The sequence below is a fragment of the Oncorhynchus mykiss genome, chromosome 25, assembly GCF_057628025.1.
Source record: "Oncorhynchus mykiss isolate SJ-2025 chromosome 25, ASM5762802v1, whole genome shotgun sequence".
In the NCBI taxonomy this organism is placed as follows: domain Eukaryota; kingdom Metazoa; phylum Chordata; class Actinopteri; order Salmoniformes; family Salmonidae; genus Oncorhynchus; species Oncorhynchus mykiss.
This window is the reverse complement of record NC_143046.1, coordinates 73,200,883-73,223,006: the sequence shown is the minus strand read 5'-3', so window position 1 is coordinate 73,223,006 and position 22,124 is coordinate 73,200,883. Positions and strand designations below refer to the sequence as shown.

The window sequence follows — 22,124 nt, the reverse complement described above, 5'->3', positions numbered from 1 at the left end:
TCCAGTGAAGCAGGACAGGGGTCTTCTGTGCGTTTACTTGATCAATAATATCAAAAAGACGGCGAATGTTATCAGAAGAGTATCTGTCTCTAATAAATCCAGTTTGGTCTGCTTTTATAATTTTGGGAAGAAGAGTCTTTTGGCGAGCAATTTGGGAATTATTTTGAAGTCGAAATCCAACAAGCTTATGGGCCGGAAGGACGAGCAGGATAGAGGGTCCTTGTCTTTTTTGAGCAACAGTATAATGCGAGCTGTGTGCATTGAGTCTGGGAGAACTCAGTTTTTGCAAAAATCATCCAGCATTGGCATGAAAATAGGGCTAAGCTGGGGCCAAAAAGCTTTGTAGAACTCTGGGGAACTCATCTGGGCCTGGGGACTTGTTAGGTGGCATGGAGGTAATTGCCTCCAGGATCTCCTCAGGAGTGAAGGGGGAGTTGAGATCTTCTTGGTCGGTAGCTGATAGCTTAGTTAGCGAGATTCCCTCTAGGAAGGAGTGGAGTTCTGCCTCTGTGTGTTTTCTCTCAGAGGTATATAGTTTGCAGTAAAAATCATGAAAAGTTCAATTGATCTTTTTTGGGTCATATGTGACCTCATCCTCTGCTGTTCGGATAGCCATGATTGTACGCTCTGACTGCTCTTTTTTTAATTGGTAAGCAAGCAATCTACTCGGCCTATTGCTATACTCATGGTATTTCTGTTTAGTAAAGAAAAACTTTTTTTTTTAAATCTCCCGAGTATAGTCCAAATTCAGTTTGGTTTTGGCTGCTTTAAGTTGACTCCAGGAGGTGCTGTCTGGGGATTGTTTATGTACTCTTTCACAGCACTCTAGCTCCCTCTCAAGATCTAGCCTGTGTGCTTCCATTGCTTTTTTCTTAGGGGAAGCATATGCAATTAGATGACCTCTTAGTGTGGCTTTGGCAGCATCCCACATTGTGGCCGGAGAAACAGGAGAATATTTGTTGTCTTGTGTGTAGTTGTCTATCCATGTAGTTAGCAATGCATGTAACGCTTCGTTTGATAACATGGAGGTGTTAAATTTCCAGCTCTTTGACCTCAGGATGTTTTTGCAGAGGTCAAAGCGGAGGTGGACAAAGGCGTGATCTGAAAGTGCTATGGCTCCGATTGTACACACGTGGCTGAATTTATTAAACTCTTTGGGATAAAAATGTAATCCATACGGGAGTAGGTGTTATGGACATTAGAATAGTATGTATAGTCCATAGATGAGCTATTAGTCTCTCTCTATCAGTCCCATCTCTTTAGTAAGAGAGTTCAACATCTTTGCAGATCTAGGATTGGTGGTGGGGACTTGACATGATTTGTCTAGAGTTGGGTTAAGGGTACAATTAAAATCTCTGGCCACCACGCCAAAGGAAACACAATGCTCATAGAACAGGGTTATCATTTTTGACATGAAAGCAGGAGTATCTGTGTTAGGGGCGTATATGTTTAAGATAGTAATTGGTTGTCCATACAGTGACCCTGTTATCAAAATAAATCTCCACTCTGGATCAGATCTGTTTTTGTCAATTATGAATGGAACATTCAATTGGATAAGTATGGCTGTACCTCAACTGTTTGATTTGAAAGATGAGAAATACACCTGTCCCACCCAAGCTCTGCGGAGTTTGGCATGTTCGGCATCAAAGAGGTGTGTCTCTTGTAATAGTGCAATGTCTGCTTTTTCCTTTTTTAGAGCACATAGTATCTTTTTCCGTTTTATTGTGTGACCTAGACCATGGCAGTTCCATGTCAATAGATTTAAGGTGCTAGTCATCGTCATCGAACGGTAATCGAACTGTAGTGCAAGTCATCTCTGGGTAGAGGTGGATAATAGTTACAGCTGCGTTCACATAAAAGGAAAATACATATATAATGGTATACATAAAATAATAATCTCTGAACACCCCAGCCGGGTTCCCAAACAACTCGACACATCCCGTTGGATCTATTACCCCCCCCCCCCCCCCCCCCGCTCAGTCTCAATTCTGTTTTCCGAAACCCCCCCCCCCCCAAAAAAAACGGGAACAGTTAGCAACGCACAACGTCTCCCCCTCCCCACCAAAGAAATGCCTCATCCTCTCCTCTCCGCCCGCATTGAGTAAGTGACAACGTAGCCCCAGTCCAGACCACATTAAAAGAGGGAGAAAATAAAATCAATAGCCCAGCCTACATATACCTCCCCCAAGGGACATAGGGAACCACAAGTAATAATAGCAACGGGGGAAAAAAAGGGAAATAAAAGTAGGCTGAAACGTTAGTAGGCCGAGGTTAGGCTATAGAGCCTATCCCTCTCAGCTAAAGGAAAATAAATATAGATTGGACGGCTATATGGCATTTAGTGGGGCGGGTGGGTCTTTGGATGTCGGCTATATGTTGTCTTACCTCCTTTAGTAATAACAGTAGTCGTATTGAGTCATTGGTCCATTTCTCATTCACCTGTCTTTCAAAAAACGTTTTCGGGAGTTTTGAAGTGTCGCAGGGCTCCTTGGTGAAGAATCCTGAGCTCGTTTGGGTATTTGAATCCCCTAAAGATGCCTTGGTCAATGGAGTATTTCTTCACCTCGTCAAACTCTCTGCACTTTCGGCGTATTCCAGCTGACAGGTCCTGGTGTAAAGTGAGTTTGGCGTTTCCCACTGTAATGGTGTTGATTTTCGCCGCCTGTAGGACTCGTTCCTTGTTGGTGAATCTCAGGAAACGTATGGTGATTGGGCGCGGTGATTGTCTGGCTGCTGGTGGGGGCCTCAGTGCTCGGTGAGCTCTCTCGAGTTCTATGGGCCTGTCGGTGGACAGGTGGAGCCACTCGGAAGTTTGTCTTGCAGGTAGCGTATCAGTGGCATATTTCCCTCTTCTTTTTCGCCCAGATTTAATAGAACACAATTATTCCTTCGCCCCCTGTTTTCCAGGTCCTCTGTTTTCTTTTCCAGGAGATGGATAGCATCCGCCCCTCTGCCTCGTCCAGGCGCCCCGCGTTTATGGTTATCTTGTTGTTGATGTCAGGCAAAGCATTTTCCATGATTGTCACCTTGCCCCCTATCACACTGAGCTGAGAGTTAATGGCATCTAATTTAATGTTGAGTTCTGTACGTTGGGATCTCAACTCAGAAAGGATGTCTTCGACAGAGTGTGGGGTTGGCATTCGTTGGGCCTTGGGGGGGAACGGGTCCTCTTGTTCCTGGCTAATGGCGCTAGCTTTTTCTGAAGCTAGCTGTTTCTTGGAGGCTTTTCCCGTAGCTAATGCTCGAGTCCGGGTAAAAATGTTACCTGTAATGTCGCCTTTTGAAGCCGCCATCACTTTTTGACTAAAGCTAAAGGAATTTAAACTTGAAGTGGAGGTAAGATTAGGAATTGGAAACTACTTGTGCGGAGCTCTTAGTTCATGCGGCCATCTCGTTCATGGGTCACTTGATCCCCCTATTAAATGTTTTTAAATTCTGCATCTTTGGGAAGGGCTCGTAATAAAGCATTTTACGGTAAAGTCCACACTCGTTATATTCGGCGCATGTGACAAATACAATTTGATCCGATTTTTGGATTTGATTTCATGTTATGTCAGTTCGCAGACGGAGGTTAGAGTAAACAATATATTTCTGGGCTAGACAGTCAAAGGATAACCTGGTGCTGTTATTGGCTTTAGAAACAGGAAGTTGACTAAAAGTCATCAGTTTCGACATTTCTGGAAAGAAATATCCATACTAGCTTAGGCTGGTGTACCACATAAAGTGAAGCAAAGTATTTATTTTTTACCTTTATTCAAACAAGTCAGTTAAGAAGAAATTCTTATTTTCAATGACAGCCTAGGAACAGTGGGTTTACTGTCTTGTTCATGGGCAGAATGACAGATTTTTACCTTGTCAGCTCGGGGATTCGACCTTGCAACCTATCGGTTACTAGTCCAACGATCTAACCACCTGCCGCCCGTATTGGGCATGCGTTCTACGTGTTATGCTAATATATACATTCAAACACAGTGACTGACTAGGCACAACAACTCAATCTGTAAAGTATGTGGAGGAGATTAGAATAACATTTGACCAGGCCTGGGAGCCATTGTGGGATCAGATATTTTGTATTTGTTTCATTCCATTGCTGTAAGCAGTAAGCACTAGCTATCTCACTCAATAAGTTCACATTACTCTAAACTCTGAGGCCGTATGTGTGATGCAGCCTTGATTTGCAGGTGCTGTTGCCTGCCAGGCTGGTGTGTTATTCTGTTCATCCACAGAGCTGAGGCTTGTCTGCCTGTCTGCTGATTGAGAGAGGGAGGCACACCTGTCGAGTGCTGCATGTTATGACATTATTTAGTCTCTGTCTCAGCAACACAGACAAAACATGAGGCTGCGGTGGCATGGGGGAATGAAGAGATCTGGCTAGCTGGCTGGGAGAGAGGGAGGAAGGGTTTGGTCCAGACATAGGGGAGAGAGAGGGAGTAGGGGTGGTGGCAGGGGTGAGGAAACCCAAAGAGAATTGGAGAAGAACAGATAATAGCAGACAGACAGAAAAACAGGCAGGCAGGCATTGAGATGATAGATATACAGGCAGACAGATTGGTAGGAGAGGAGTGCACCAGGAGTGCATGGTTCTCACAGGTTCCTGATAACTAAGAGATAGCCATTACATGGGAGGTTTAGTACAGAGGAACAGACAGAGGCCTCTGCTTCTCTGTTTTCTATAAACATAATGGTGATAATAATCCTGTAGAACATTGTCTGCTGCAAACAAACTACAGGACCCACTGTGTGTTTATCAAACCTCAATGTAACTGACTGTAGTTTTTTACCATGGGAAAGTACACACATAATGTAGCAGGGATATATTATTATATATCTATTATTCTGTATATATATTTCTATGACCACAGTTACCATAGGATTGGACTGCTATTAATACCATTTTCATTTGTAGATATCAACTGAAGGCCGATGGCATTCGAAACCTTTTCATTTGAACCTTAATAACCACTCAAATCAGCTTGTAATATAATCTAATCAATATGTTTGTCTCAGTTCTAATATGTAGCTATACAGTGCCTTGCGAAAGTATTCGGCCCCCTTGAACTTTGCGACCTTTTGCCACATTTCAGGCTTCAAACATAAAGATATAAAACTGTATTTTTTTGTGAAGAATCAACAACAAGTGGGACACAATCATGAAGTGGAACAACATTTATTGGATATTTCAAACTTTTTTAACAAATCAAAAACTGAAAAATTGGGCATGCAAAATTATTCAGCCCCTTTACTTTCAATGCAGCAAACTCTCTCCAGAAGTTCAGTGAGGATCTCTGAATGATCCAATGTTGACCTAAATGACTAATGATGATAAATACAATCCACCTGTGTGTAATCAAGTCTCCGTATAAATGCACCTGCACTGTGATAGTCTCAGAGGTCCGTTAAAAGCGCAGAGAGCATCATGAAGAACAAGGAACACACCAGGCAGGTCCGAGATACTGTTGTGAAGAAGTTTAAAGCCGGATTTGGATACAAAAGATTTCCCAAGCTTTAAACATCCCAAGGAGCACTGTGCAAGCGATAATATTGAAATGGAAGGAGTATCAGACCACTGCAAATCTACCAAGACCTGGCCGTCCCTCTAAACTTTCAGCTCATACAAGGAGAAGACTGATCAGAGATGCAGCCAAGAGGCCCATGATCACTCTGGATGAACTGCAGAGATCTACAGCTGAGGTGGGAGACTCTGTCCATAGGACAACAATCAGTCGTATATTGCACAAATCTGGCCTTTATGGAAGAGTGACAAGAAGAAAGCCATTTCTTAAAGATATCCATAAAAAGTGTTGTTTAAAGTTTGCCACAAGCCACCTGGGAGACACACCAAACATGTGGAAGAAGGTGCTCTGGTCAGATGAAACCAAAATTGAACTTTTTGGCAACAATGCAAAACGTTATGTTTGGCGTAAAACCAACACAGCTGAACACACCATCCCCACTGTCAAACATGGTGGTGGCAGCATCATGGTTTGGGCCTGCTTTTCTTCAGCAGGGACAGGGAAGATGTTTAAAATTGATGGGAAGATGGATGGAGCCAAATACAGGACCATTCTGGAAGAAAACCTGATGGAGTCTGCAAAAGACCTGAGACTGGGACTGAGATTTGTCTTCCAACAAGACAATGATCCAAAACATAAAGCAAAATCTACAATGGAATGGTTCAAAAATAAACATATCCAGGTGTTAGAATGGCCAAGTCAAAGTCCAGACCTGAATCCAATCGAGAATCTGTGGAAAGAACTGAAAACTGCTGTTCACAAATTCTCTCCATCCAACCTCACTGAGCTCGAGCTGTTTTGCAAGGAGGAATGGGAAAAAATTTCAGTCTCTCGATGTGCAAAACTGATAGAGACATTCCCCAAGCGACTTACAGCTGTAATCGCAGCAAAAGGTGGCGCTACAAAGTATCAACTTAAGGGGGCTGAATAATTTTGCACGCCCAATTTTTCAGTTTTTGATTTGTTAAAAAAGTTTGAAATATCCAATAAATGTCGTTCCACTTCATGATCGTGCCCCACTTGTTGTTGATTCTTCACAAAAAAATACAGTTTTATATCTTTATGTTTGAAGCCTGAAATGTGGCAAAAGGTCGCAAAGTTCAAGGGGGCCGAATACTTTCGCAAGGCACTGTATATTGCGCTAGCCACATCTGCAGCTCTCATGCCTCCTTGCAGCATGCCTAGGCACGTTCACACAGATAAGCAGGGACCCTGGGCATCTTTCTTGTGGTGTTTTTCAGAGTCAGTAGAAAGGCCTCTTTAGTGTCCTAAGTTTCGTTACCTTGACCTTAATTGCCTACCGTCGGTAAGCTGTTAGTGTCTTGATGACCGCTCCACAGGTGCATGTTCATTAATTGTTTATGGTTCATTGAACAAGCATGGGAAACAGTGTTTAAACCCTTTACAATGAAGATCTGTGAAGTTATTTGGATTTTTATGAATTATCTTTGAAAGACAGGGTCTTAAAAAAGGGGCATTTGTCTTTTTGCTGAGTTTATGTGTGTGTTAGGACTAGTAGCTCCCTCCTTATTCTCTCTCCTCACACACTCTGCTGTCCTTCACACTTATATAATTTAACTACAAACTCATAGCATACAGAAAGCCTGTATTCAATGAACCATTTTGTTTCGACTGCAGTTGAATCAAAATTGTTTCACTGAATACAGGCTATCTGTATGCTATGAGGAAAGAACTGCAGTTGAAACAAAATTGGTTCACTGAATACAGCCTTTCTGTGTGCTATGAGAAAAGAACTGCAGTTGAAACAAAATTGGTTCACTGAATATAGGCTTTCTGTGTGCTATGAGAAAAGAACTGCAGTTGAAACAAAATTGGTTCACTGAATACAGCCTTTCTGTATGCTATGAATTTGGAGTTAAATTATATCGGTGTGAAGTTTGTAGTTGTTCGTGCATGCTTGCCGTGGCACAGCACTGTAGGCCTTATCCTTAGCCTTAGCTTGTGAGTTAGCAGTCAAAGACGCTCACACGGTGTACGAGTAAGAGGTGGTTTACTAAGTGGTTCGAGCGATGCTCTTTTCTTAACAGCATGAGGAAATGTGTAGCCTAAGTATTTCTTTGAACTATGACTGACTTTATCACCTTTTAGACTGAGTGACTTATGGATATGAAGACAGAGAACAGTAATCCAGATGACAAAGCATAGCAAAGTGCTGCATGTGTGTGTGTGTTGTGTGTTGGATTACTCTTCATTGCCCTGAGGGCATGCGGTGGTGAAAGTGAGGCTGTGGAACGGAGCGGCGTGTTGTTTGATTATTGTTGCCATAGCAACGTGTGCCTGTCAATATTTTGATTGACAGCCAGGTGTTGCTTTTGGAAGTGTGATTTGTGGCCATAATGGGAATGCTAAGTGAGACAATGTCTGCAGCACACAACACTACAAGAGCAAGGAAACAGAGTTCAGGGTAAAGAAGGTGAATGAAGGCGTAAATGTGTACTATGTGACATGAAACATGGACATGGAACACTGAGTGTAGAAAACATTAGGGACACCTTCCTAATAATGATTTGCACCCCCCTTTGCCCTCAGAACAGCCTGAATTTGTCGGGGCATGGACTCTACAAGGTGTCGAAAGCATTCCACAGGGATCTTGGCCCATATTGACTCCAATGCTTTCCGCAGCCCTTTGGGTATTGGACCATTGTTGATACACACAGGAAACTGTGGAGCGTGAAAAATCCAGCAGCGTTGAAGTTTTTGACACCGGTGCGCTTTACACAAAATACCATACCCCGTTCAAAAGCACTTAAATATTTTGTCTTACCCATTCACCCTCTAAATGGCACACATACACAATCCATGTCTCAATTGTCTCAAGGCTTAAAAACCCTTCTTTAACCTGTCTCCTCCCCCCTTCATCTACGCAGATTGAAGTTGATTTAACAATTGACATCAATAAGGGATCATAGCTTTCACCTGGATCCTCCGAGTCAGTTGAAGTCATGGAAAGAGCAGGTATTCAAACTGTTTTGTACACTCAGTGCACATTCAATTGTGTCCTTGATACACAGTTATTTCACAATCTGAAGAGTTTACTTTTTTTTGCATGAAAGGCATAACATCATAATAAGTTCTGGTTTGTTTTGGCAATACCTTTCCAACTATATTCACAGAATGCAAATCACAACAGGTACAGTAGCTATTACAATTTCTTTCTTTTTTAAAATGTTGTTCCCTCCAAAGCTTTTCACAGCCAATGGTGAATCTGTATCCAGGTTGTTGGTGGGTTATCAAATATTTACAGGATTCCTCTATCACGCAGTGCCACAACATGCACATCTGTTGTTTTTGATTAATTGATGTCCTTATGCTCTTTGGCTCTCTGGCTTGGCAGGCACACCATTGTTTATCTACTGCCAAAATATGAAACTCTGCTCTATCAGAAGTAGATTATGGAGGTGCTTAGAAAGGTGTTTTTCTCTATTGACTCAAGACACACAGATACATCCATTGAAAAGCACATGCACACACATGCACACATGCACACACACACACATCAAAACACACACACATATTGAAACACACATGTTGCCAAGCCATGTTGGATCCCTGCCTTTGCTTTATAGGCTTCTTTCTAGGATTATATCTGAGACAGTGGACTCATCCATCACCATGGTGAAACTAAATAGTCCTCCAGGTAATGAGATCTAAAGCCTTGTTAAAAGTTACCAATAAGAGTGTCTTTGTCTCTACATGAGAGCAGGACTTTCATTGAGCATGCCCAAGGGGAACACATTGGCGATAAGAGTGTTTTTAAGTATGAGAAATAAACACTTTAGCCATTGAAGAAAGTATTGATGTTTCATAAGCCTGGCTATCTGTAATATGCTGCCTGCCAATCTGCAATATCATAAGTTGCTTTCTGGGTGAGTTTTGAGTGATCCAAGCTTCAAAGGTTTGATCCCGATCCTGCATTAGAATATCCAGGTGGATAATAACCATGTGGAGAATATCCAGGTGGAGAATAACCATGTGGAGAATATCCAGGTGGATAATAACCATGTGGAGAATATCCAGGTGGATAATAACCATGTGGAGAATATCCAGGTGGATAATAACCATGTGGAGAATATCCAGGTGGATAATAACCATGTGGAGAATATCCAGGTGGATAATAACCATGTGGAAAATATCCAGGTGGATAATAACCATGTGGAGAATATCCAGGTGGATAATAACCATGTGGAGAATATCCAGGTGGATAATAACCATGTGGAGAATATCCAGGTGGATAATAACCATGTGGAGAATATCCAGGTGGATAATAACCATGTGGAAAATATCCAGGTGGATAATAACCATGTGGAGAATATCTAGGTGGATAATAACCATGTGGAGAATATCCAGGTGGATAATAACTATGTGGAGAATATCCAGGTGGATAATAACCATGTGGAGAATATCCAGGTGGATAATAACCATGTGGAGAATATCCAGGTGGATAATAACCATGTGGAGAATATCCAGGTGGATAATAACCATGTGGAGAATATCCAGGTGGATAATAACCATGTGGAGAATATCCAGGTGGATAATAACTATGTGGAGAATATCCAGGTGGATAATAACCATGTGGAGAATATCCAGGTGGATAATAACCATGTGGAGAATATCCAGGTGGATAATAACCATGTGGAGAATATCCAGGTGGATAATAACCATGTGGAGAATATCCAGGTGGATAATAACCATGTGGATAATATCCAGGTGGATAATAACCATGTGGAGAATATCCAGGTGGATAATAACCATGTGGAGAATATCCAGGTGGATAATAACCATGTGGAGAATATCTAGGTGGATAATAACCATGTGGAGAATATCCAGGTGGATAATAACTATGTGGAGAATATCCAGGTGGATAATAACCATGTGGAGAATATCCAGGTGGATAATAACCATGTGGAGAATATCCAGGTGGATAATAACCATGTGGAGAATATCCAGGTGGATAATAACCATGTGGAGAATATCCAGGTGGATAATAACCATGTGGAGAATATCCAGGTGGAGAATAACCATGTGCTTCAAATGCATCATGATGTACAGGTAACTGCCAAAATAATGGAAACACCAACATAGTGTCTTATAGGGCATTGGGCCACCACGAGCCACCAGAACTGCTTTAATGCACCTTGGAATAGGTTCTACAAGTGTCTGGAACTCTATTGGAGGGATGCGACACCATTCCTCCACAGGAAATTCCATAATTTGGTGTTTTGTTGATGGTGGTGGAAAACGCTGTCTCAGGCGCTACTCCAGAATCTCCCATAAGGGTTCAATTGGGTTGAGACCGGTGATTGAGACGTACTGAAGTAGCCAAAGTAATGGGCAACTGGGCCTGCTCAGCATTTTTATACATGACCCCCAAGCATTATGGGATGCTAATTCCACTGTGTGGAAGCATCTGCTTTCTACAGTATATACAGTATATACTGTGTATCCTTAATTTACTTGACTGTTTCCTTTATTTTGGCAGGTACCTGTATACTGAGAAGCAATAGTCCCAGAGGACCCCCCCTGGCCCTGTCCATTCACAAGCCTATAGTATGGATGTGTTGTTACCCATGCGTCAGAACACAACATCAGTCTGTCCTGCATCATTGGTACCCCCTAACCACAGTACAGTGTTTTGCTGTAGTAGCCATTAGTGTTGCTGGCCTGTGGTTTTCATGTGCCAGTGGGTAACTGTTTCATTTATAAAGGCAATAATACCCAAGACGGAGGCACTCAGTGAACATCTGTGAAGGAAGTATGCGATGCCAGAATTACCATCTGCCATGGTAATTCTGCCCCACAACTCTCTTACTACTCTCCCAGGCAGCTCTGATCCACTGCAGCCTGCAGCTCTGGAGACCCCAGCTTTTCTTCCAAGTTCTTGGACCAGTTCTTGATTGAGTTTCTGACTCAATGGGACCAATGGCATTGTTACCAAAAGTGCAAACTCCACCCATCTCCATTACCTGCACTCCAGGCAGGCCCAATCACATGCTCAATGTATTTGAAAGAAATCACAAAGAGGACCTTGTAACACTGCTCCCGAAATACATGCATTGTATAGTGATGTCCTTGTATGACACCTACACACTGATGCCATCATAATAGACAGTAAATAGGGCCGGGATGATACCAGTATCGTAATACTTGTTAGTATCGTGGCAAGCAAACAAAACACGAAGTGGATATAAATTCTTTAGGAAAACAGCCCTAATGTTGGAAGCAAATGTTGTCATCCAGAGTCACATGTATTTATTTTCCAAGCTATAGCACACAATATTTTACATACTGCAGGTTTTTAAAGGACCAAAACGTTCGGACTGCTTTGTGTTTACATTTTTGCAGTGAAAAAAATATTGTGATACCCCCTCCCACACACACACACGCACACGAAAACATACCTTCCAATGCTTTACACACACCATAGCAGTCGATACGAGGAGGGAGGCACGCACACATACACAGAACAGCATTTAAGAACATATGAACAGAAGTGGGCCTGATTAGAAAATTGTTGAGTGAATCCATAGCCCTCACTGGTGTGACAACCATGCATGCAGTATCGCCCCATCACGTTGTTATTCATTGAACCACAACTAATTGACAAAACGAATAGCAGAAAATGAAAGACCCCACATTCCATATTGGCAGGCCCTGTAATTGTAAACATGTAGAAACCAATTTCCCTGTGCCATTGATTCCTGGGAATGAACTGTTCTCTGATACAGCTGCACGAGATTAAATGCTTGTGCGTTTTTTTATATTTTTTGAACCAGACATTTTTTTAATGGTTTTTAATAGCTGAAGAGGACAGGCAGATTACCAGTTGCTCTTGGAGTGAACAGACTCCTCCTGAGAGGGATAAGAGTTAAGATCCCACTAGGCACAGATGTCAATTCAACGTCTAGTCCACGTTGGTTCAAGGTAATTGTAATGACTTGGAAACAACCTTGATTCAACCAGTATGTGCCAGTGTGTGCCATTCAACCAGTTTGTGCCCAGTGGGACAGTTGTGTTGTGTTGGAGATGAAATGGGTTGAAAGTTATTCATTGTTAATAACTTTTTGTGTGAATGTGTGCGTCTTGCATCAAATGTTTTCCTATAGTGGTGCAGTGTTTCCATCCATCTGTAGGTACTATAGTTTACAATCTGTCTCTCTCATACATTGATATCTGTGAGTTGTACTCACTGACGCACACTCACCACTGTAGGCCTTATATCAAGAAAGGTGAATTTTTTCACCTTGTGTTGCCATGGAGACCAGGAGAGACCAATTTCATAGCCTTCTGAAACTCTGCTGTGTCTTTACAACAGACACCGCACTAGCTGTCTGATGGGAATTTTGGACCACTTTTGTCATCGTTATAATCTGTTTTTCTTTTTTGTTCCTACTTTTAAAAAATGTTGTTCTTTGCTATTGCTTGGTCGGTGGGCGTAAGAAATAACCCTGAAAGAAAGGGAGTTTTTCCCAGACAATGAGCCTCTGCTTCTGCTTGCTCTTTGGGATCAGGGCAGGTTATTGTAAAAGCACTTAGTGACAACTGTAGATGTAAAATAGGGGCATTATTAATACATTTGATTGATTGATTGATACATTTCTCTCATCATCAATCCTTTCTCCTCTCTAGAGACGAAGCCGGCTTGCAGCTTCAACGGGTCAGAGTACCATGACGGAGACATGTTCCGAATGGACGCCTGCCACTTCTGCCGCTGTCAAGGAGGGGTGTCGGTGTGCTTCACCGCCCAGTGTGGCATCCTGCACTGTGAACGCTACTACATCCCTGAAGGAGAGTGCTGTCCAGTCTGTGAAGGTATGACATCATCACCAAATGACATCGCTCCTGACTCCTCCCTCCCTGTATGACATGACACAGACTCCCTCTGTATTCACAAAGAGTCGTCTCAGAGTAGGAGTGCTGATAAAGGATCGGATTTGCCTTTCACATCGTAATGAATACGATTATATGGACATGTGGTACCTGATCCTAGATCAGCACTGTTACACTGAGACGATTTTTTAATACAGGCCCATATCACCATAAATGAGAAATCCCATAATAGTCACTGTCTAGAAACAGAATCAAATGAAACATGTTCCTTTAAGGGGAATCACCAAACCTCGTCCTTACACGGCTCACTATTGTATGTATTCAGATCATGATCAAGCCTATGAGCAATGTTACATCGGTTTCTAAAGTTCCCTCAAGGTCAGAGATGTGGCAACAGAAATGGCAGTCTGCTGAGACCAATGCATTTCATACCATTTCATTCAAATGAGTGCCTGTGGTAAAGAGCAGATTTGCTCTGCCTGAGTGCAAAGCATTAATAAACATCAGGAGAGAGATGAGCTGAGGCAAATGCCTAACTCCTACACCACCGTGACAATACCCAGCTATAGGCAATTAAAGCCTGAATGATGAGATTACTTAAACAGTCACTGAGTCAGTCTTTCTTCCTTCTGTTTCTCACTCAACCTATCTTTGACTGACTGTCTTTGGCTCAGACACACACACACACACACACACACACACACACACACACACACACACACACACACAGACACACACACACACACACACACACACACACAGAGAGGGCTTTATTTTATCAAACCTAATGCAATGGTAATTCTAATCCCTACCGGTAGTGCTATAGGGTGTGTCAGAAATATTTTTGCTATTTTCACAGCCGTTATTATGAGCTCAATAGCTGGCACTCGTGTGAAAGGCCTGGATCTTGATGAATAAACAAGTTGTAGGTGTGATGAGGGCGTGGCCACTCACTGGCCAATCCAGTCGTTCCATGGCTTAATACTGCATGCATTTGTCTCATATTCTCTAGCTTATTGACAGTCTTTGCATTGTCATCAGCTCCAATTCAGCTGGGGGACATGGAATATTCTCGTCCAAGTCCATTGTGGATTGATACTGTAGCCTATCCTATTTAATAAACTGTAGTAACAGTAAAAAAAAACATTCAGTGTTTGTTCAATATGTTTGGAGTGTTGACAGTCAACATTGTTGTACTTGGCTTCAATGAGTATAGGCCTTTACACATCACACTTCTTCTCAAATAAAATATACTAGCTTTTGTTATAGTAGGGTAAGGGCTTGTTTTTTAATCAAACTAAATGGAGAACAAGCGATTGTTACTGGAAAATAACTTAAACGTTTCTAAGTATTAGTGCCACTGGATGATCTCATCTCACGTCAGCCAAACCCTTAATCGATAGTCTTGACAACTTAGAGAATACATTGGGTATGAAAAAAACCTGCCTTAATTGCTTAATTGTTTTTTAATCATTTGTTTTTTATGTTTCTAAACACAAGGTTTACGGGCGCAAAAATAACATCTCTCTTGTTCCATGTCCATATGGTCCCTGTGCTTCAAGGCTGGATAGGCTGTGCTTCCACTGTCAAAATCCAATGTCATAACCAAACGCATTACCGCTAAGACCAGCTTTCGGTTCGACTTAAGTATCCCCAACTACCACATACTGAAATTGGTACTTTTTAAGGACACTCAGATATTGCCACCCCTCCCACTTCAGTGCAAGCGAGCTCATTTAACACAGATAAATAAAAAATCCTGCTGCTTTGAAGAGCACCACAATCAGTGCTTTCGGGAAAGGATTCAGACCCTTTGACGGTTTCCACATTTTATTATTTTACAACCTTATTCTAAAATAGATTATTTTCTCATCTACACACAGTACCCCATAATGACAAAGCAAAAACAGGTTTTTAGATAACGTTGCTAATTTATAACACATTTACATTAGTATTCAGACTCTTTACTCTGTACTTTGTTGAAGCACCTTTGGCAGCGATTAGCGACTCAAGTCTTCTTGGGTATGATGCTAAAAGCTTGGCACGCCTGTATTTGGGGTGTTTCTCCCATTCTTCTCTGCAGATCCTCTCAAGCTCTGTCAGGTTGGATGGGGAGCATTGCTGAAAAGCTATTTTCAGGTCTCTCCAGAGATGTTTGATCAGGTTCAAGTCCGGGCTCTGGCTGGGCCACTGAAAAACATCCCCACAGCTTGATGCTGCCACCACCATGCTTCACCATAGGGATGGTGCCAGGGTTCCTCCAGACGTGACGCTTGGAAGAATCAGAATCTTGTTTCTCATTATCTTAGAGTCTTTAGGTGCCTTTTGGCAAACTCCAAGTGTGCCATTTACTGAGGAGTGGCTTCCGACTGGCTTGATAAAGGACTGATTGGTGGAGTGCTGTAGAGATGGTTGTCCTTCTGGAAGATTCTTCCATCTCCATAGAACTCTGAAGCTCTGTCAGAGTAACCCTCGGGTTTTTGGTCACATGCCTGACCAAGGCCGTTCTCCCCCGATTGCTCAGTTTGGCCAGGCGGCCAGCTCTAGGAAGAGTCTTCGTGGTTCCAAACTTCTTCCATTTAAGAATGATGGAGGTCAATGTATTCAATGATGTAGAAATGTTGTGGTACCCTTACCCAGATCTGTGCATTGACACAAACCTGTCTCAGAGCTCTATGGACAATTCCTTCGACATCATGGCTTGGTTTTTGCTCTGAGATGCACTGTCAACTGTTGGATCTTATATAGACAGGTGTGTGCCTTTCCAAATCATGTCCAATCAAATGAATTTTCCACAGGTGGACTCCAATCAACTTGTAGAAACATCTCAAGGAGGATCGATGTAACAGGATGCAACTGAGCTCAATCGAGTCTCAATCGAGTCTCAATCGAGTCTCTCAATTCGAGTCTCACAGCAAAGGATTTGAAAACTTATTTAAATAAGGTATTTCAGGTTTTGATTTGTAATACATCTGCAAAAATGTCTAAAACCCGTTTTCACTTTGTCATTATGAGGTACTGTGTGTAGATTGATGAGGACTTGCATTTATTTAATCCATATTTTATAATTTAGCTAGTCATAGAACAAGCTTTCAAATTATGCGCACCTGACCCAGATTACGATTTGAAATGGGTCGTTTTTGGATTGCGTAAAACAACAACAGTAATTATGTGATGGTGAGGATGCAGGGATGTGTTCCAAACAAAACAACTGAACTCAGCAAAACAATTAATAGCCCCTCACTGTCAACTGCGTTTATTTTCAGCAAACTTAACATGTGTAAATATTTGTATGAACATAACAAGATTCAACAACTGAGACATAAACTGAACAAATTCCATAGACATGTGACCAACAGAAATTGAATAATGTGTCCCTGAACAAAGGGGGAGTCAAAATCAATAGTAACAGTCAGTATCAGGTGTGGACTCCAGCTGCATTAAGTACTGCAGTGCATCTCCTCCTCATGGACTGCACCAGATTTACCAGTTCTTGCTGTGAGATGTTACCCCACTCTTCAACCAAGGCACCTGCAAGTTCCATGACATTTCTGAGGGGAATGGCCCAAGCCCTCACCCTCCGATCCAACAAGTCCCAGACTTGCTCAATGGGATTGAGATCCGGGCGCTTCCCTGGCTATGGCAGAACACTGACATTCCTGTCTTGCAGGAAATCATGCACAGAACGAGCATTATGGCTTGTGGCATTGTCATGCTGGAGGGTCATGGCAGGATGAGCCTGCAGTAAGGATACCACATGAGGGAGGAGGATGTCTTCCCTATAACGCACAGCGTTGAGAGCGCTGCAATGACAACAAGCTCAGTCCGATGATGCTGTGACACACCGCCCCAGACCATGACGGACCCTCCACCTCCAAATCTTTCGTGCTCCAGAGTACAGGCCTCGGCATAACGCTCATTCCTTTGACAATAAACGTGAATCCGACCATCACCCATGGTGATAGAAAACCACGACTCATCAGTGAAGAGCACTTTTTGCCAGTCCTGTCTGGTCCAGCGACGGTGGGTTTGTGCCCATAGGCGACGTTGTTGCCGGTGATGTCTGGTGAAGACCTGCCTTATAACAGTTATACAAGCCCTAAATCCAGCCTCTCTCAGCCTATTGTGTACAGTCTGAGCACTGATGGAGGGATTGTGCAATCCTGGTGTAACTCGGGCAGTTGTTGTTGCCATCCTGTACCTGTCTCGCAGGTGTGATGTTTGGATGTACCAATCCTGTGCAGGTGTTGTTACACGTGGGGTGCCACTGTGAGGACGATCAGCTGTCCGTCCTGTCTCCCTGTAGCGCTGTCTCACATTACGGGCATTGCAATTTATTGCCCTGGCCACATCTGCAGTCCTCATACCTCCTTGCAGCATGCCTAAGGCACGTTCACGCAGATGAGCAGGGACCCTGGGCATCTTTCTTTTGGTGTTTTTCAGAGTAGGTAGAAAGGCCTCTTTAGTGTCCTAAGTTTAATAACTGTGACCTTAATTGCCTACCGTCGGTAAGCTGTTAGCGACTTAACGACCGTTCCAGAGGTGCATGTTTATTAATTGTTTTTGGTTCATTGAACAAGCATGGGAAACAGTGTTTAAACCCTTTACAATGAAGATCTGTGAAGTTATTTTGATTTTTATGAATTATCTTTGAAAGACAGGGTGCTGAGTTTTTGCACGTGTGCTTGCTCTACTTCCTCAATGGCACAGCCAGGAGGGAAAAAAACTTAGAGTTCAATACTTTTCCTGTCATAAAAGTGCTTTGAAATAACATAGGAACTGTGCACATTTTGGAGAGGTGTATGGCCACTTGGAGACACAAGTTAGTTCTCTCACTCAAACCCTTGTATTTTTGTTTTTTTGTCTTATGTTGCACCTATCTCACATTTTCCAGTAATAGTCTTATGTTTCTGAATGTATACAGATTATATTAAGATTTTGTTATCAACAAATGTGGTGAAGAGTACAGTAAATGTAAAATTCACATAAAATCATCAGTGTAATGTTTTTTATTCAGTCTTGTGTCAGGTGAACTATGTGTCCTCAACTTTGGTCTAATTATTTTCCCTTGATCTCCAAACTGTTCCCTTTCAATTGCTACCATGCTCATGCATAATGCTTTTCATATTTCTTCTTTAAGAAACATTTCAATCAGCCCCTATCCATTTAGGCCAAGTCCCAGGTGTTAAACTATAAAACTCTAATATTTTGGGGACAAATGTAATTTACAACAGCAAACATTTTTATTAATGTAATATTGACCTCATGCTCATTCAGTCCTTGCATCCATAGTTCTGCTCTCCCTGACCGTGGTTACATTTCTTCAGCCCTATGCCTTAGCTTTATAGCAAACCTCATCTCTCGTGGACAGATACACTACTTGACCAAAAGTATGTGGACACCTGCTCGTGGAACATCTCATTCCAAAATCAAGGGCATTAATATGGAGTTGGTCCCCCTTTTTCTGCTATATCAGCCTCCACTCTTATGAGAAGCCTTTCCAATAGATGTTGGTACATTGCTGCGGGACTTGCTTCCGTTCAAAGAACAAGAGCATTAGTGAGGTCGGCACTGATGTTGGGCGAATAAGCCTGGCCCACAGTCAGCGTTCCAATTCATCCCAAAGGTGTTCGATGGAGTTGAGGTCAGGGCTCTGTGCAGGCCAGTAAAGTTCTTCCACACCGACCTCGACAAACCATTTCTGTATGGACCTCGCTTTGTGCATGGGGGCATTGTCATGCTGAAACAGGAAAGGGCTTTCCCCAAACTGTTAAGATTTCACTTAACTGGAACTAAGTGGCCTAGCCAAAACCATGAAAAACAGCCACAGACCATTAGTCCTCCTCCACCAAACTTTACAGTTGGCACTATGCATTCGGGTAGGAATACATTCTCCTGGCATCCGCCAAACCCAGATTTGTCCGTCGGACTGCCAGATGGAGAAATGTAATTCATCATTCCAGACAACGCGTTTCCACTACTCCAGAGTCCAATGGCAGTGAGCTTTACACCACTCCAGCCCGACGCTTCTCGGCCATGGAAACCCATTTCATGAAGCTCCCGATAAACAGTTCTTGTGCTGACTTTGCTTCCAGAGGCAGTTTGGAACTGAGTGTTGCAACTGAGGACAGACGATTTTTACGTGCTTCAGCACTTGGCGGTCTCGTTCTGTGAGCTTGTGTGGCCTACCAATTTTCAGCTGAGCCATTGTTGCTCCAAGACATTTCCCGTCACCATAACAGCACTTTTGACCGGGGCAGCTCTAGCAGGGCAGAAATTTTACAAAATGACTTGTTGAAAAGTTGGCACCCTATGACAGTACCACTTTGAAAGTCACTGAGCTCTTCAGTAAAGCCATTCTACTGTCAATGTTTGTCTGTGGAGATTTCATGGTTGTGTGCTCGATTTAATACACCTGTCAGCAACGGGTGTGGCTGAAATAGCCAAATCCGCTAATTTGAAGGGATGTCCACATGCTTTGTATAGTGTAAACACTGAGTGTTAAAAACATTAGGAACACCTACTCTTTCCATGACATAGACTGACAAGGTGAATCCAGGTGAAAGCTATGATCCTTTAATGATGTCACTTGTTAAATCCACTTCAATCAGCGTAGATGAAGGGAAGGAGGATTTTTAAGCCTTGAGACAATTGAGACATGGATTATGTATGTGTGCAATTCAAATGGTGAATGGAAAAACGTAATATTTAAGTTCCTTTGAACGGGGTATGGCAGTAGGTGCCAGGCGCACCGGTTTGAGTGTATCAAGAACTGCACCTCTACTGGGTTTTTCACACTCAACAGTTTCCCGTCTGTATCAACAATGGTCAACCACTCAAAGAACTGTGGGAAGGATGCATCGGCGTCAACATGGGCCAGCATCCCTGTGGAACGCTTTCGACACCTTGTAGAGTCCATTCCCCAAATTAATTGAGGCTTTTCTGGGGGTGCAAGTCAATATTAGGAAGGTGTTCCTAATGTTTGTACACTCAGTTTATGTAAACATAACTGGTACCATAGAATCTGTCGGGAAGGAATGACGTAACGAGCAGCAGTAGTTCCAGTGTTTAGGTTTTCGTCACTGGTTATTTGGACCTATCAAGGTTTGGTGAAGGGTCTTAAACTGGGTGGCTGAGAATTTTCCATTTGCGAGGGTGTAAACTTTGTGGACAATTTTTTTTTTACACGTATGCCCCCAGACCTTAATCGAGAATCTAACAAAATTACGCAATATTTTAGTTCTGGGTTAACCAAGATTATAGCAAACCAAGTTTTTTAAATTATGTTTCCTTGCTTCACTTCTTCCTCAAACCGTTTGACAGAGGAAAATGTCCGGTCAGAATCATGACATCTATTACAGTATAATACAGTCTAATGAGCGTCTGTGGAGTAAGTAGGGTGAGAGTTGACCTGGTATTATATGGGCACCAACCCGAGGAAGAGGGAACTCCTGATCTCTGCAAAATGGACCTTTCAACTCTTTTATTATTATTTTTTTTCACCAGGTAGGCCAGTTGAGAACAAGTTCTCATTTACAACTGCGACCTGGCCAAGATAAAGTAAAGCAGTGCGACAAAAACAACAACATAGAGTTACACATAAACAAACGTACAGTCATTAACACAATAGAAAAATCTATGTACAGTGTGTGAAAACGTAGAAGAGTAGGGAGATAAGGCAATAAATAGGCCATAGAGTCGAAATAATTACAATTTCGCATTAACACTGGGGTGATAGATATGCAGATGATGATGTTAGTAGAGATACTGGGGTGTAAAAGAGCAAGAGGATAACAATATGGGGATATTGGCAGATGGGTGTGCTATTTACAGATTGGCTGTGTACAGGTACAGTGATCGGTAAGCTGCTCTGACAGCTGGTGCTTAATGTTAGAGAGGGAGATATAAGACTCCAGCTTCAGTGATTTTTGCAATTCGTTCCAGTCATTGGCAGCATTAGAACTTGAAGGAAAGACTGCGAAAGGAGGTGTTGGCTTTGGGGATGACCAGTGAAATATACCTGCTGGAGCGCGTGCTACGTGGGTGGGTGCTGCTATGGTGACCAGTGAGCTGAGATAAGGCAGGGTTTTACCTAGCAAAGACTTATAGATGATCTGGAGCCAGTGGGTTTGGCGACGAATATGTAGTCAACAAGAGCATACAGGTCGCAGTGGTGGGTAGTATATGGGGCTTTGGTGACAAAACGGATGGCACTGTGATACATCCAGTTTGCTGAGTAGAGTGTTGGAGGCTATTTTGTAAATGACATCGCCAAAGTCAAGGATCGGTAGGATAGTCAATTTTACGAGGGTATGTTTGGCAGCATGAGTGAAGGAGGCTTTGTTGCGAAATAAGAAGCCGATTCTAGATTTAATTTTAGATTGGAGATGCTTAGGGGTAGAGGTAGCCAGGTGGAAAGCATGGCCAGCCGTAGAAAAATGCTTCTTGAAATTATCGATTATTGTAGATTGATCGGTAGAGACAGTGTTTCCTAGCCTAAGTGCAGTGGGCAGCTTGGAGGAGGTTCTCTTATTCTCCATAGACTTTACAGTGCCCCAAAACGTTTTGGAATTAGTGCTACAGGATGCACATTTCTGTTTGAAAAAGCTAGTCTTAGCTTTCCTAACTGACTGAGTATATTGGTTCCTGACTTCCCTGAAAGTTGCATATCGCGGGGGCTATTCGAAGCTAATGCAGAACGCCACAGGATGCATTTTGTACTGGTCAAGGGCAGTCAAGTCTAGGGTGAACCAAGGGCTATAT

At 42.6% G+C, this 22,124-nt stretch overlaps 1 protein-coding gene across 1 annotated transcript in view; it reads left to right on the top strand.

Moving 5' to 3' along the window:
- The window catches only part of crim1 (cysteine rich transmembrane BMP regulator 1 (chordin-like)), a 173,399-nt gene that overhangs the window by 98,674 nt on the left and 52,601 nt on the right, over nt 1-22,124 (top strand). Inside the window, exon 6 of the mRNA XM_021585125.3 lies at nt 13,161-13,343. Coding sequence (XP_021440800.2) covers nt 13,161-13,343 — 183 coding nt within the window. The remainder of the gene's footprint in view (nt 1-13,160; nt 13,344-22,124) is intronic.